Source organism: Mastomys coucha, unplaced genomic scaffold, assembly GCF_008632895.1.
Source record: "Mastomys coucha isolate ucsf_1 unplaced genomic scaffold, UCSF_Mcou_1 pScaffold5, whole genome shotgun sequence".
Taxonomy (NCBI): domain Eukaryota; kingdom Metazoa; phylum Chordata; class Mammalia; order Rodentia; family Muridae; genus Mastomys; species Mastomys coucha.
In genome coordinates this window covers 8696231-8712217 of record NW_022196911.1, presented here as the reverse complement: position 1 = coordinate 8712217, position 15987 = coordinate 8696231, and the positions used below count along the sequence as shown (strand labels likewise).

General features: G+C 45.8%; 1 protein-coding gene across 1 annotated transcript in view; it reads right to left on the bottom strand.

The window, feature by feature from the left end:
• Window positions 1-2202, bottom strand: part of Slc22a3 (solute carrier family 22 member 3) — a 97538-nt gene extending 95336 nt beyond the window's left edge. Inside the window, exon 1 of the mRNA XM_031353714.1 lies at window positions 1407-2202. Within this exon, the coding sequence (XP_031209574.1) occupies window positions 1407-1820 (414 nt within the window). The 5' untranslated portion in view covers window positions 1821-2202. The remainder of the gene's footprint in view (window positions 1-1406) is intronic.
• Window positions 2203-15987: the final 13785 nt, after the last annotated feature.

Here is a 15987-nt window from a genome sequence, read left to right as displayed (position 1 = left end):
ACTCTGACAACGTCCTAATGGCCCTGGAACTGCAGCCTATTCCTGAAGCACCCGTCAGAGTATCTGCTCACAGATATCTATGACCCTCTTCTTGGATACCCAAGGGTCACCTTCCGTCAGACCAACCTTTCTAGGGTGTGTGTGCATTTTGTTTTTGAAGTTTTTTTTTTTTTAATGTTCACTCTTTAATATAGTATGTGCATGCACCCAAGCATGCATGCATGTACACTGGAGGAGGGTACATGTATATTCTGATGTGTTCATACATATGTGTGCATGTGGAAATCAGGGGACAATGTCTTATTTTTTGAGACAAGGTCTTTGGAATTTCACTAAGTAGGCTACCACGCCCACATATGGCCTTCGGAGAAAGAGCAGCTTCACCGAGCTGTGTCCCTACCGAAATGGGCTTTTCCGCTCCTGATAGCACGTTTTCCTTGTTATCTAAACAAGTGTTTTGGACAAGAACTAAGTTAGAGACAAACATGCTTTTTTCTCCAGTACACTCAATCATTGTAACAAAGGTTAAGTAGAGCTCCGACCGTAGGTAAAACTCAGCTGAAAGGTTCCTCTGTGGACCAGGTGCCTCTGAAGCAGTTTTTAAACTGTCTTAAAAAGTGAAAGCTCACAGCCTCACAGCTCACAGTGTAGGAGGGTGCAGAATCAGTTAAGGTCTGAGTGAGGGAGACCCCCCCAAGAACACGGGGATTGCCCCCTCCTTCTCTTCCTCTTGCCCCTCCTCCTCCTGCCCCCACCCCCTAGGCTCCGGCAGCCACCACAGTAAACGGAGAAAGATGCCCCCTCCTGCTGCCTTCCTATTATTTACTAGCAGGAAAAACCATAAACTCTTGTCCAATATTCCAGCTTTTCTGGCTTCTCTTAAATTGCTGCTCTTTGTCCCTAAAGCAGTTTTACCAAAATTATTGCCCTGGAGAGCCTCGACCTTTGTCCCCTGCATGTCAGATAATCATTTGGACACTGGAAAGAAGTTGCACCGTCTTCAGAATTCAAAGTCGACTTCCCCCTCTCCTGTGCCCCCTGGAGAAAAGCCAACCCAGGTGTGCCAACTTAGTCGAACCCCGCCCGCCTGAAGGCAGAGAACTCCCCAGCCGTAATCTCCAATCACTGTGCCAACATATCTCAGTGACAGCCCCGTGGAGGCAGGTGCACACGAAGCTTCTCCAAGTTGGCCTCTAGGAAAGTTTTCCTTTTTACCTCTTAGCCTGCTCCTTAGGACAGGGACATAAATAAAGGCTTTCCCAGGATTTTCAAGGCAGCACTTGGAAGCATGGCCCCCAAAGGTGGTGGGGTCTCCAAGTCACGAAGACTCCAGGGACCTAGTCTGGAGGCCACCTTCTTACACTTACTGTGTGACAGGAGATGGTGGTGCACAGAGTCAGGCTTACCTGGCTGACGATGGTGGAGTGGGTCTCCACATAGCGCCAGTCACTGCTGCAGGGCACCAGAGACGCAGAACGGTTGGGGAAGGCAGCAAGTGGGTCGCAGCTGAGCTCTGAGCTGGTATTGGTGGCTTCCAGCAGGTAGCGGTAGCAGTGGCCTTGGCCGCGGCGCTCAGCTGGGACGTGGAGCTCCGGCGTGGTGAGGTTCCACTCCTCTTCGGGGCTCCAGGCGCAGCGCTCGGCCAGTGCCGTGGCGCGCGGCCCGCGACACCAATAGTAGTCGGGCTGGCTGCCCAGGAAGACCACGCCGACGAAGAGGAAGGCGAAGGTGACACCCGTTAGGCACAGCAGCAGGAACACGCGCCGCTGGAAGCGCCCGAACTCGCCCGCCTTCCTCAGTGCCTGATCGAACGTGGGCATGGTGCGCCCCGCCACCCCGCGCCCTGTCGCTGCTGCCCGGCCTGAGAGTGACCCGCGGGCGCCGCCGCCCGCAGCTCTGCACCCGCCGCCTCCGCCTCGCTCGCTTGTTCGCCCTGGCAGCCCGCCCCGGGGCTGCTCCTCCCGCTCCAAGCTCCCGGCCTCCTGCCCGTGTGCGCCCGGGACCGACGTAAACCCGGAGAGCGGATTGGGGTGGTTTCACAGAGGTGTCACCCGTGCACCAAGGGCCCGGACCTGTAGCCTCCCCTAAAGGGACACCCCAAGTCAGAGTTTACTGAGTTCTAGGATCAGCCAGACTCGCTGGACTCAGGATTCTGAAGACTCCAGGAATAGCCTTCAGTGCTCTTAGGCTACAGGGGCCCAAGCCACTGTGCTCCCAAAGTGACAGCCAGCTCCAGGAACAGAACTTCATACCTGCACCTGCACCTACGTCATCACATTCCTCCAGCTCTGGGTGGGATGGTGGCGAAATAGCAGAGACAGACTGTTACAATGGGACAGAGGGACAGCCCACAGGGCTAAAAGATCTGCTTAGTCCCAAAGTTCAAAAGGAGAAGGGAGCACATGAAGTCAAAGTCCTTTGAACATATTTGCATCCCGAATCTCTGGAAAACAGTGGTGCTTAGTAGGTTTGAATCTGTCATCATAGTGTCTTTCTTGCCCCTCAAAAATCTAGAGCCTATAGCATGTGTGGTCACTATCGCTTGGCACAGTTGGTTCCCAATGAGCTGTCAGGCTGCAGAGCGACCTGCGGCCCCACCCAGCTCTTCTTCCAGTCCTCACCTCGTGCCATCAGCCACCCTTGGCTAACTTTCTCAAGGGATCCATAGGGCTCAGCTTTAGTCCTTTTCCCCACAGCAAGAACGCTAGAGCCAGGCTGCCTTGCTCCATCCAGTGTCTCTCATCCTTACTACTTGAGACGCTGAGAAATCTAATCGGCCAGCTCCAGTTTTTCTATCTTTTAAATAGGCCTACCTATTTTTTAACATACCCACTTCCTAGGGTCCCCGTGAAGACTGAATGGATTAGCAAGAGGAAAGTACCAGAAAAGTACTCAGGGTTTCATTCAATAATCACTACCACGGCTGCTCTTTGCTACTGAAATTGCCCAAGAATTGCCAAAATCATACAGCATAAAAAGACTCTCTCTCTCTCTCTCTCTCTCTCTCTCTCTCTCTCTCTCTCTCTCTCTCTCCTCTCAACACCCCCCATGCACATGAGAGTGCAGGGCACCACACACACACACACACACACACACACACACACACATGCACGCACATATGCACTCACCATGCATGCACGCACACTCACACAAACCACCTACTCTTCACTCACTGTGTTCTGCATTTACATATCTCACACACCCCTATGGTCCCATTCGTAAGTACCTGCTGAACCCCCAGACTGGGTCTTCCCCTCTCCAGCCCACTTCCTCCCCCTGAGCTGGCTTTTGGTACAAGCACATCCTGCCTGCCCCAGACTCAGAATCTCAGTACCTCTCCCTTTAGCTCTAATGTCACCTGTGAGGTTCGGTGACACCCAACCCCCTTCCCTACACAAGCACACCCCCAGCTCCCCTTTCTGTCTTGTCTTCAAAGCCCTCATACCAGCTAATCCCTAACAGGCTTACCTGCTCACATGTTCACCTCCACTGTACACCCCCACCCCCACACACATACACACACACACACACACACACACACACACACACACACGCCTCAAGTTTCATGTAGGGAGAAGCATGTGTTCTGGGCCTTCACTTCTATACAAAGGCAGTGCACAGTAGGTGCTAGCACACAGTAGGTGCTTAGCAAAAGTTTGTGTGGTAAATGAAGCTGCTTGTGATGTTCCACCACTCTTACGTGTGTCCTGTCTTCCTCTGTTTTTACTTCAATCAGCCCTTGGTGCCCTCACCGAGGGTCACTTGATCTAGGCACTAGGGCCTCTGCCCTCTGGGCCAGCCCATCTTGCTGGATGACTTTCATGAGGTCAGCTTGGATGTTCCGCCTGCAGTGGCTCACCTTGATCTCCAAAGCAAGCCCTCATTGCTCAATGCTCTTCAAAGCCCTAGCCTATTTCTCTTTCTGTTCCCTGCTTACATTCTCTCTGTTTCTTGGGAACTTGTTGGATGTGGAGGGCATTGTTTGTATATTTCTGTGCTTTGCTCATTGATGAACTTGTGTGATAACTTGTCTGTGGAGTAACATCTGATTTCTCTCCCTGTGAGAAATCTCAATTTGGATGGAATAAAGTATACATTTTTCACAGCTCCTGCTTTTTGTGTCTTCCCATGAAAATCATGTTTTACTAAGATGTTAAATGTTTTCTCATATTTGCATATATACATACATACACACACATATACACACATACACGCATATATATACACACACATGCATACACATATACATACACATACACACATACACCTTCACATGTACAATACATACATACACATACACACACATAAACATACACATACATATATATATATATATATATACATACACAATACATACATACACATACACACACATACATATACCCTGTCTTGTGCGTGGTAGTCTGCACTGAACTACACCCTTGGCCTTTACATAGCTTTGTTGAATTGTATTTTTCACATTGAATTTTAACATCTCTGTAGTTAATTCTTGACAGAGTATGGTAGGATCTAATTTTACTTATGTCTTCCATATGGTCAAGCAGCTATCGGAATGCACTGGATAACTTTGCCTAGATTTACAGCTCTGTTCCTGTCTGTATGAGACTCCCAGCTGAGCAGGAAGAACCTGACCTGGGCCCTTCATCCTGTCTTGTGGCTGTCTGTTCAAGATGCTGCCATTGCTCATCAATGCCAGTCTTAATATCTTAGGGAGTGAGTCCCACCTCTCCTCCCTCTCCTCCCCTACTTACCTTGCCTCTCTTCAGGATGAACTTAGACATTGCTGGGGCTCTTGTCTTCCATATTGCATTTTACATTTTGATAAATTCTACACACATTTTTACAGTTGACTGGAACTTTTATTGAAAGTCATGTATGTAGTTTATTTTTCCTCTGCTTTGAAGGGAGTTGGAAAGCAAATCTCTCTCTCTCACATACATACACGCATATGTGTGTATATGTATATATATATACATATGTGTCTATATGTATATATATATATATATATATATATATATATATATGTTGTATATATACATATATCACAGTGTTAGAACACAACTCTGGGTCTCAGTTGTGTTAGGCAAGAGTTCTGCCATACTGCCAGCCCTCAATCTTTCTACTTTCAAAACACTAAAAACAGTTGGGTGTGATGCAGCACATCTCTAGTCTCCACACTTGAGAGGCACGGGCAGGAAGACAGTCACACGTTTAAGGCTAACCTGGTCTATATGGTGAGTTCTGACCAGCCAGGCATCAACAATAAACCCATCACACACTGCTCTGTACCTACACCATCCAGTGGGGCACAGCCACACACACATTATTAAACTCATATTCATTAGAAGAAAAGATGTCAAGCCATGTTTCTCATGGTTGTTTAGTGGCTAACATGGTCTCTGCAGAAAGCGAATGCTTTTTCCACCATCAGAGGATATTCTGGAGCATATTACTGACCTAGGCATTGTGACTAACTAACACTGGCTGGAGTTTCCAAAAACAACTGGAAACAGAACCCCTGGTCATCCTGCCACCACAAATCTACAACAGAAATAAAATCATATCATGAAGACACTTTCACTCCCATGTTTACCATGACACCATTTGTAAGAAGCAAGCTATGGAACCAACCATGGCATCCAACCATAGATGAATGAATAAAATATATATCAGTGGATGGATGAAGTATATATACACATATATATATGTGTGTGTGTGTGTGTGTGTGTGTGTGTGTGTGTGTGTGTGCGCGTGTGTGTGTATGTGTGGGTATATATATATATATATATATATATACCCACACATATACACATATGTATATATATATTCCATTAATACATACATACATATACACATATATACATACATATACATATATGTATACACACACATACATATATTTCATTTATTCTGCTTGGACAAAGTAAAGCACACACTTATGCACACACTCACACAAAGCATACACACACACACACACACACACACACACACGAATGTTGTTCAGCCAGAGTAAAGGAATGAAATCCAGTGACTTGCAGGTCTGGATAGAACTGGACTATATCATGTTAAATGAACAAAGCTGGATGACAGCAGAAAGTCAAACCCACAGGTTCTCACTCATGTGAGGAAGAAGAGGGGGGTTAAGGGGCTGCAGCCCAGCATGACTGAGCAGGTGGGGACAGAGCGTACCAAAATCTACTGAGGGAGGAATTAGTTCCAGCGTTACATGATAGAATAAGGTAGCCCAGAAGGCACCACAATTTAGAATATATCTCAAAATGATTAGAAAAGTCTAAAGGTTCACCACACAAAGAACTGACCAATGCTTAAAGAGATGGAAATGCTGATTAACCTGATTTGGTCATAACACCACACTCCACAAATACGTACGTTAATTTGAAAGATAAAATGCTAATTGAATACTAATTCTTTGCCCTCTGCCTTCAGCTTTTATAAAACACAACTTCCACTGAGATAGTGCTTGGAAAGTGGCCTTTGGATAGGTAATTAGGTGAGGTTATAGGAATGAGGTCTAATGAAGTAACTGCTTTTTAAAAAGATGACTTTTAATTATGTGTGTGTGGCTATGTGCACATGCATGCAGTAGGTACCTGCAGAGGCCTGAAGAGGGAATAGGATCAGTGGAGCAGGAGCTCCAGGCAGCTAGGAGCCTCTGACACAGATACTGTAGACCAAACAGCACCTCTAGGAGAATATCATATACCCTTAACCACCAAGCCATCTTTCCAACTCTAGAAACATGATTTTTTTTTTTTTAGTCTATTTAATTTAATTACAGTTAACTTAATTACAGCTACCATTTTGACACTTGTAGACTGGTAAATATAAGGTATTATAAGACACTCCTCACATATCAAAGTAAGTAAATCTCACTTATTCTGCTTAGACAGTGGAAAGCACACACTTGGGCACACACCCATAGAAAATCATACATGCGCGTGCACACATACACATACAGTGCACACTTACACATATACATTTGCTTGTTTTGGGAAACTATGATAAATGTTAAAATACAACCTTTCTTTCTTTCTTTTTTTTTTTTTTTTTAAAAAAAATCCATTGATGATGTGAACCTGGCAGGTGAACTGGTACCAGCAAGTCCTCAGGCGAGAGATCAAAAGGACTCATAGCCCCTGTTTTCAAGGAGTGGATAAGAATGTCCCAGAGGCATCTTACCATATTTGGCATCAGAGAGTAAGTAGCTCTTCCCACCATCAGTCACGTGTTAAGATAGCAAGAACCACCACCCTCCCACCCCCTCCACCATCACCCCCATCCCTGCAGCTGTTACTCTATGGATGGACAAATCCCAACTTATGGACCCAAATTCTAACTTAATGGACCAACACCCATGATCATCTTTCCCTTGTCAGCTGATTCACGTTAATCTCCTAGAAGGAAATATGGGTTTTGAGTAGAATACAGCTGATACTTTATCCTTTTTCAAAATGAAGCCTTTCTCTAGCTAGCCCTTCTGGGACCAGCTGTGTGTGCCCTTCGTGCGACTCCCCTTCCCTGGCTTCTCCTCTGTGCAGGAGAGATACCTTCTGGCTCCAGCCCTCTAGTTCGGCTGCCTTCATGAGCTCCTGCCCTGCACCCTCTTGGTCTAACTCTTCTTTTAGCCAGCAGTGATGCTTTCCACATAAATGTACCCCACCAAGCTCATATCTTGAAGCCTTAGCTTCTGCTGAGACAGTGTTTGGAAAGTGGGCTTTTGATAGATAATTAGGTAAGGTTATGGGGATGGGGTCTAACAGTGAAGTAAGTGTTTAAAAGAACAGAGTATTAGAAGGGACTGTCCCAGTCAAGCCTGGACTTCCAGCTTGTAGAACCATGGAAAAATCCATCTCTGTCCTACAGGGTCCCAATTGGTGGTGCTCCATTTCACAGTCAGGCAGACTGAGGTGGTTGACATCTAGTGGCTTCCAGCAAGAACACCAAGCAATTGAAGAGGCTGCAGAGTGATGCCCATGGTCTAACTTCCCTGTGTAAAGCCCGCAAAGCTGTAAATGCCCTCAAATGAGAGATGGTGATATTAACAGGAAAAAAATATTTCTCAAGTAGGATTTTATCTACCAGTGGCAAAAGAGATCAAGTTGATAATAATTTAAAACCCTGTTTGCTAATTTATGTTGAAAAAAAATTCACAAAGTAGAAAATGGAGTCTCTCCTCCAGGCTTAGTGGACCACTATGTGAATGATTCTATATAAGGGCTCAAGTCACACTTGGAAGAAACTGGCTTTTTTCTGGGAGGGACCAGTCTTCCATCTTCCAACCTGAGCTGCAGGGTGTGTGCACATGCTAAGCCTATGCTAAGCAGATGGGCTCAGAGCAAGAGCCACGAATCTTCTTGAACTCTTGGTACCCAGCTGGCCAACATGGGGTGGGCTCTAAGGTTTATGGCTGGGACTCACTTCCTATTCTCTACTCTCTGCTTCCTGATCATAGATACAATGTGACCAGCTGTCTCCCTCTCCTGGCAGCACATCTTTCCCTCCACTGTGGCCTGTATCCCGTAAATTGCTTACTGTCTGGCTATTTGGTCACAGTATAAAGTAAAGTAACCAATGTGAGACTATTTCCTGTTTGTGATATGCCATAAGTTCAAATTGCCTTTTTTTTTTTTTACATACCAGTACCATACCTAACCCTAACCCTAACCCTAACCCTAACCCCTAACCCCTAACCCTAACCCTAACCCTAACCCAAACCCCTAACCCTAACCCTAACCCTAACCCTAACCCTAACCCTAACCCTAACCCTAACCCTAATCCTAATGTAGAGAGTACGGTAACTCAAGTCATTTCTAATGCAGCTTCCTTGAATTTATTGAGATTGGTTTACTATTGCAGGCCAAAGAATGCTGGCAGATTTTGTAGTCAATGGTCCTGACTGTCGGCAAGTAGAGGCTTCATCTAGCCAGAGAGGAGAGTCAAGAGAGAAGACGTCCATGCATGAGCATCTCACAGGAACCACGAGGAGTGTGGCGGAAACATGCTACCATCTTGGTTTCAGATTGAGGTGTCTCAGATAGACAGTCCCTGGAACGCACAGTTAGAGTTCTTATCTCAGATCTACAGTGAGTCATGCGGGATGTGCTCCTTTTTCTTCTAAAGACCGGTTTGAGGACCCTGTGATTCACCTTTGTGCTGCAGACTGATGTTCTCTGAGTAAGCCTTCTCTGGGGCAAAGATCCAGAAGGAGGCTTGACTGACTGGAACCTCACAGTTGTGGAGAGGTGAAATGCTACAGATTGAGAGCTATAGTGACTGTGGTCCTAGCTTACTCCGCCTGACATCCATTGGCTACCAATCTCTATATACAGCGGAACACCTTTGTAATTATTATTACTCTGCTGTCCTCACCAACCATCAAAAGCGCCTGGCCACTATGGTGGCAACCTCTCTGCTCAGCTGCCATCCACTGAGCAGAAGTTCCTACTACCCCGCTACTCCATAAAGTCACCAACTTCTGACATTCCATTGTTCTGTGACTAGCAAATAATGCTCACGTAACCTGCCCGCACCAGGAACAAGTCACTCGGAGCAACCTGACTCTGGGTCGCTCATATGAAGCTCAGAGTAAACTATCTCCCTCCCCCCTTTGGGGACATCAACACCACCTCCCTGCCAACCCAGAGTGTGCTACAACTGTGTGCCTCCCTCTCTTGCTTTGTGAGAAAAGTCCAGGCATGCTTCTGAGTTCAGCCCAGGCAGAGGCTCAGCAGGAGACGGTACTGAATGATACTCTCCTCCTCCTCAAACACCCACTGACACCAGATTTCCCCGCTTTGGTAAATTCAATTGTAACTTCCATACCCCAAATTTGTAAAAGTTACATTTCTGCAACTGTGATCAAAATTCCGAGGCAATGAACTTAAAGGGGGGTGGGGGAGTCAAGTTCCACAGTTTTCTTCATTCCCTGTTTGATCACATTGCTGTGGACCCATGGAGAGACAGCACGTCATGGAGCGGGGCGGGGGTCATGTAGCTGGAGAAGCTGTTGCCTTGTGGTCTACACTCCAAAGAGAAAGGAAGGTGTGTCATATGTTGCTTATCTCTCCTCCAAGAGTCCTTCTAGACTCTTCTTAAAGGTTTCCACACTCTAAAGGTACCAGGATGAGGACTAAGCTTTTGTGTGGGGGCTCTCAGAGAACAGTCTAGGTCAGAGTTCAGCATTACCTTGCCTCTGAACTCTCACAGCACGAGGCCCCTTGCCAGGGGTGTTGCTGTGTGCTTGAGATCGTGTGCCACTTTCATCCTCAGAGCCACAGTAGCCAGTACCTCCTGGAAAGGGTAGAGTCCGGTGGCCACTCTGTATGGTTAGCCCCCAGGGAACTCAGACCAGCATGCCCTCCTCCCCGTCCTCAGTACCCATGAGTGTCCATATCACCTCCACACCCATGGAATGCTCTTTCATTACTTCTTCTATGAAGAAAATTTATAAATATAAAACTTCACTTGTGTCCTATCTTTTTTAAAGTTTATTTGATTTTATTCATGGGATGGGATGGGATATGTGTATGTGTATAGTGCCCAAGAAGATAGAAGGGGGCGTTTGTTGTATTTCCTGGAGTTGGAGTTCCATGTGTTTGTAAGCCACCCAACGTGGATGCTAAGTTCCAAACTCCACCCTTCCAATCTTGCAGTAAGAGGTCTTAATGGCTGTGCCAGATCTCTAGCCCGTTTTTTGTTTATTTTGTTATTAAATAAAACCTCTTTTTTGCTTTCAATATATATATTTTGTCATTAAACCATCAAGGAATTTTCATTTTCAGAACTGAAAGAAAATTTAAAAGTCACGTCAACCTCCTGTCCTTATTTTACAGTCAACCAAAGAGTGGAAGAGATTTTGCTGAAATGGCTTTGTTTGACTGTTAGCAGCAGTGGGATACGGACCCAGGCCTACACACGATTACAACCCCCCCAGCTCACACTAACAGTTAGAACCTCTCACTTACAGTTCATTCTTCAGTTAAAAAAATACACTGTAGAAATCTCTTTAAAATGGTTTGCTAAAATTAATCTGTGTCGACTATAACAAAACTGACTCAGTCTTCAGTCAAAAGAACGCTGCCATTCAATACAGTAATTTTTTTGTGGAAAAATAATGGAAGCTTTCTGTTGCAAAAGTAAAGATTTTGAGTATTCATAACACTCGAAAATGAACAGGGTGCAATGATTTTCAAAGTACTATGTTTGTTTGGGACAAGCTAAAGATGATTTGTGACATTAGGAATGAATCCTCTACCTACCAGCATTGCACTGCCATTGATTTCTCAATCCTGGGGATGGAGTCCTTAGTTACATAAAAGAATCACTTGGGGTCTACAGATGCAGCTTGGTCAACAGAGTGTCTGCCTAGTGTGCGCAGAGCCCCAAATTCAGTCCCTAGAACTGTGCGGTGGTCCACACCTGTAACCTAAAGAGTCCGAAGGTCTACATAGTGAGTTCTAAGCCAGCCCCATCCCTGAGATCTCCTCTCAGTGAGTGAGACAACAATCCCATAAAGAGCTCATGGAAACTCACTGTGCTAGTTTTTACAGTTCCTTTGATTCTTACTCTAAACAGAAACAAAAAGTATTTACAAGTACTGATCCACTGCTAAGGCAGCAGCCTGAAAAACTGCAGAGGTGATTGTGCCATTGAATTCTTTCTCAGAAGGACTTGACAAAATCCCCAGGGGAGGGGAGGGGAGGGAAGGGTTGCTCCATCTTCAGCCAGCCTTGTAATTGCTCAATGGCTCCCCATTCGCTCCAGCACCCAGGCAGTTTTACAGGAGAGCCTGAGTTCTGTCTCCTGACCACTGTTTGCAGAGGAAATGCTTCCATGTTCCAGAAAACCAGTTTGTAAGAGTATCCTCATAGCCAAACCTGTTTTCCACTGGGGGTTGTCTGTGTGCTTGCTGTCGTTAGGGTCGCCGTGGCCTGGAGACCATTTAGCTTACAGGGCAAGTAAAACAAGAGCCATGGGCTGTGAGTCTGTTCCAATTCGAATGTCTTTAGTAGATAGAGAATCGAATCCTTCCAATGTAGTTATCGACCATCGTTGTGTCATTCCACAAGCCAAGTCTCAGAAGGCGGTTATGCCACCCAGAGGTTTTATGCTTCTCCTGGTCTTTTGTGGTGTGAGTAATGGATTCCAGGGACTCTTACCTCCAGCTTATCCTTAAATCTGTGTTTGCTAGAATCCAAGGACAGCCTGGATCCAAGTTTCTTCCTACAGATTTCCCGAGCTTCAATCAAAGCAGGAGGGTCGGTGAGCATCAGTATTGCTCTGCCCAGTATCCTGTGTGCCCAGGCACCAATTAGAGCAGTCATCTATTTGACCAGCCAGCACACATTCAAATCCAAACTCCAGACAAGCCCTGCCTCTGTTACATGTCAAGACTATCTCAGATTTCCTAACCACTACCACCCAAGCTCAGACCAGGTCCCTATTTTGGTATTCTCTCTTATTTTTGTATAACGTTCACTCTGTACTGTACCGCCCATTTCGTATCTGTGTCTGTACCTTCCATAGCAACAGAATTAGTTATTGTAGTGGGATGGTTAGCCCTTCAGCTCCTAGACTCTGTTCTGGAATTCCACTCTGGCTGCTCAGTTCCTGTGTGTCTTAGACATATTGCTTCTCCTAAAGCTGTGCTTCTCAACCTTCCTAACTCTGTGACGTTTTACAGTTCCTTATTTTCCTTGCCACTTCATAACTGTCATCTTGCTACAGTTATGAGTTATAATGTAAATATCTGTGTTCTCTCATGGTCTTAGGTGACCCCCATGGAAGGGTCATTAGACCACAAAGGGGTCGAGATCCATAGGTTGTGGACCACTGTCTTAGAAGCTGAGGCTGACACTGGAGCCAAAGACCAGAATTCACTGCAGTGCTCTGAGGAAAAAGAAACACGATGCTGGTGCTAAACACTTAACATTAGCTAGTTTTCAAAACAGTCTCACACTTCCAAATGGCTTTCTCGTGCTTCTTTCTTATTTTTTAATTTTTTTAAGATTTATCTATTTATTATATGTGAGTACACTGTATCCATCTTCAGACACACCAGAAGAGGGTGTCAGATCTCACTACTGGTGGTTGTGAGCCACCATGTGGTTGCTGGGATTTGAACTCAGGACCTTTGGAAGAGCAGTCGGTGCTCTTAACCACTGAGCCATCTCTCCAGCCCTCGTGCTTCTTTCCTAAAATCTACTTTTTCCCCTTATCTCTGGAGCACAGATGCTCATAGCACACCACGGCACACTCACTGCAACACACCATAATGAGCCTAGGTGTGCTTTTCTCCCTGTAAAACCTGTTATTATTGCTGTCACCCTGTTAGTGTGACAGGGACTGCACTACACATCCATCTCATATGTAAACTGCCCAGAACAGTAATGGACAGACTGTTAAGAATGCCACAGTATTGGACAGACTGTTAAGAATGCCACAAATGCTTTTCTTGTTCTCTGTGACCATCCGAAGGAAACACAGTGAGTAACTTGCTTATCGCCTTAGGAGACTCAGACTTTCTGGTCCTCTTTGGTTTTTGTTGTGTTTGCTTACTAATACCTTCCCCATACTCAAACAGGGAAAATAAATTAGGTCTTCCACGGCTTCCAGAAAACACTCTTTCCTATTCACCCACGAGCAAGAAACCCATGATCTCACCTTATCAAAATGGGCCAGGTTGCCTGACGCAGTTGCTAGCTGTTGCCCAACGGACGTTTTCCACTGTGCCTCTAACCAGCCCATCATGAGTGGGTGATGCCAACATGGCAGTTCCCAAAGGAAACTTGGCAGGGAGGCTGCTGGTTTGCCCTCACAGGTGTTCCACAATCATGATCCGAAAGGCAGGCATTGGCTTGAAAGGGTGTTTTTCACTGCAGATATGGTAGCAGAAAAAAATAATTGGAAAATCTTTCCATGGGTATTTCATGGCTCTGAAGTCTCCACTTAAGGACATCAAGCAATTTTCTATAAGATAAGACGATGAGGTGTCAGGAGCTGTCAGCCTCAGTCTCAGCCTCACTCAGCTCTGAAGGGATACAGATGGCCCAGAAATCACAGCCCTAGGAATGGCTTCCCAAGTGGCTCTGTGTGGTTATTGACAGTGTGATTCAATCCACGCACTTAGGAAGCTCAAGCTGGAAGAGCCGTGAGGCTGGGCTTTCCACACCACTTCTAGGGTAGATTTTGAAATCACTCTTCCTTTCAGGAGGAGCAATATCAGTTCCTGGAGTCATGATGGGAAATGTCCTGCTTTAGGAACGAGCCTGAGCTATGACTCCCATGGGCTCTGATGTCTCAGGGAATCAGTGGCTAAAAGGACGACAGCACAAGACGAACTCTAGCCCACCCACTGGCTGAAACAAAGTGGATTCCTGCGTGACCCAGTGCCATTAACTGTAACTCCTAAACAGAAGGTGTGTTTCAGCATGGGTAGATGCACACACCTGAAGACCCCTCTCTAGAAGCTCAAATTCAAACGCATGAGTTAGCCAAGTTGTAGAATGTTCAAAGACCTGGAACTCAGGATGCAAACTCCTGAAGATATGATTACAGAAAAAGCAAAGAAGACTTGAGTCAAAGTGGCCACTCAGGAGCCCTTGGTGGTGGCTAGCAGAGAGAAAACGAGAGAGTAGACCAGAAGGGGCATGGAGATAGAGACAAGGTAGGGAGTAGTGGGATAGCCTTCGGAGAGAGGCTTCTTGGCTGGCCCACAGCTGTCAGCCTTGGCCACAGCGATGATAAAAAAGGATGAAGAAGTGAGAGACCGGCCAGGCAGACAGGGTTGGATTTTAGACAGTGGTACTCCAAGGACCCAGGGGACCACTGGCTTAGCAATTCAGTGATTGTGTAATAAAGCCATGTGGGCAATGGGTGAGAAATCATGTGTCTGTATATTCAGTTTCTCCTTTTTCTCGGAATTTAAGGAGGCTTGAACCTCTGCTTAAAAAGGGAAAAGAAGGAAGGGCACACACCAGCTGACCCTGGCAGGGAGGGTACACTCTAGTGTTCCTGGCAGAAGAGTGAACTGCAGGCTGCATTGCAAGACCCTTCAAACAAAACCAGAAGCTTAAAGAAACAAATGAACACAAAGAGACTAAGAAGAGGAGGAGGAGGAAGACAGAGGGTATCAGGGCTCCTCATAGCCAGCTTTGCCCTCCATCACTCCCCAGCCCCGCTGCCTGCCCTCTGCTTCTACTAGCCTTGGCAGGGACTCCCCTCTTACCCTCCTGACAGGATTGTCAAATCTCTCGTAGGCAGAACGTGTCCAGTCAGTGAGACTCAGTTCGGCTTTAAATGTAATTACTAATTTCATAGTAGTGCACATTCATTGTGCAAAACAGATTTCATCCCATTTTTATATAGGTAAAGTTACATGTTGAGACCTATGACCTATTATCCACACCTCTCTCCTGTTTATCTTTCTATTTGGTTTTTAGATTGTCCTATGATAAACACACACACACACACACACACACACACTTTCTTTTTTCTTTCTGAGTGCGGATTATTATCATTAACACACTGATTTCCAGTTGTATCCATTTGCCTGCAAATGACACAACTTTGTTTTTCTTGAAGGTGAGGAATGTGCTGCCCTGTGCACGTGCCACCTCATCTTAGGCAGTCACGTGTCCACAGATAACTAGGCTGGATCCACACACTGGCTATCATGAGCAATGATAAACACAGCTGTGTAGGTGCCTCTGTGGGGAGCTAAGTCTTCCTTCTGATATATACCCACCAGAGGTATGGCTGGGCCATACAGTTAGCTACATACTCTGTATTTTGAGGAACTTCTGTACTGATTTCCACAGTGACTGCAGAGACTTGTGCTCTTAACCAGCAGTGTCTAAGAGTCCTTTTTTCCCATGTCTTCTTTTGAGTTATATTTCCTATACTTCTCTTGATGGCTAAAGATGTTGAACATTTTTCATATATTTGTTGGCCATTTATATTACTTTA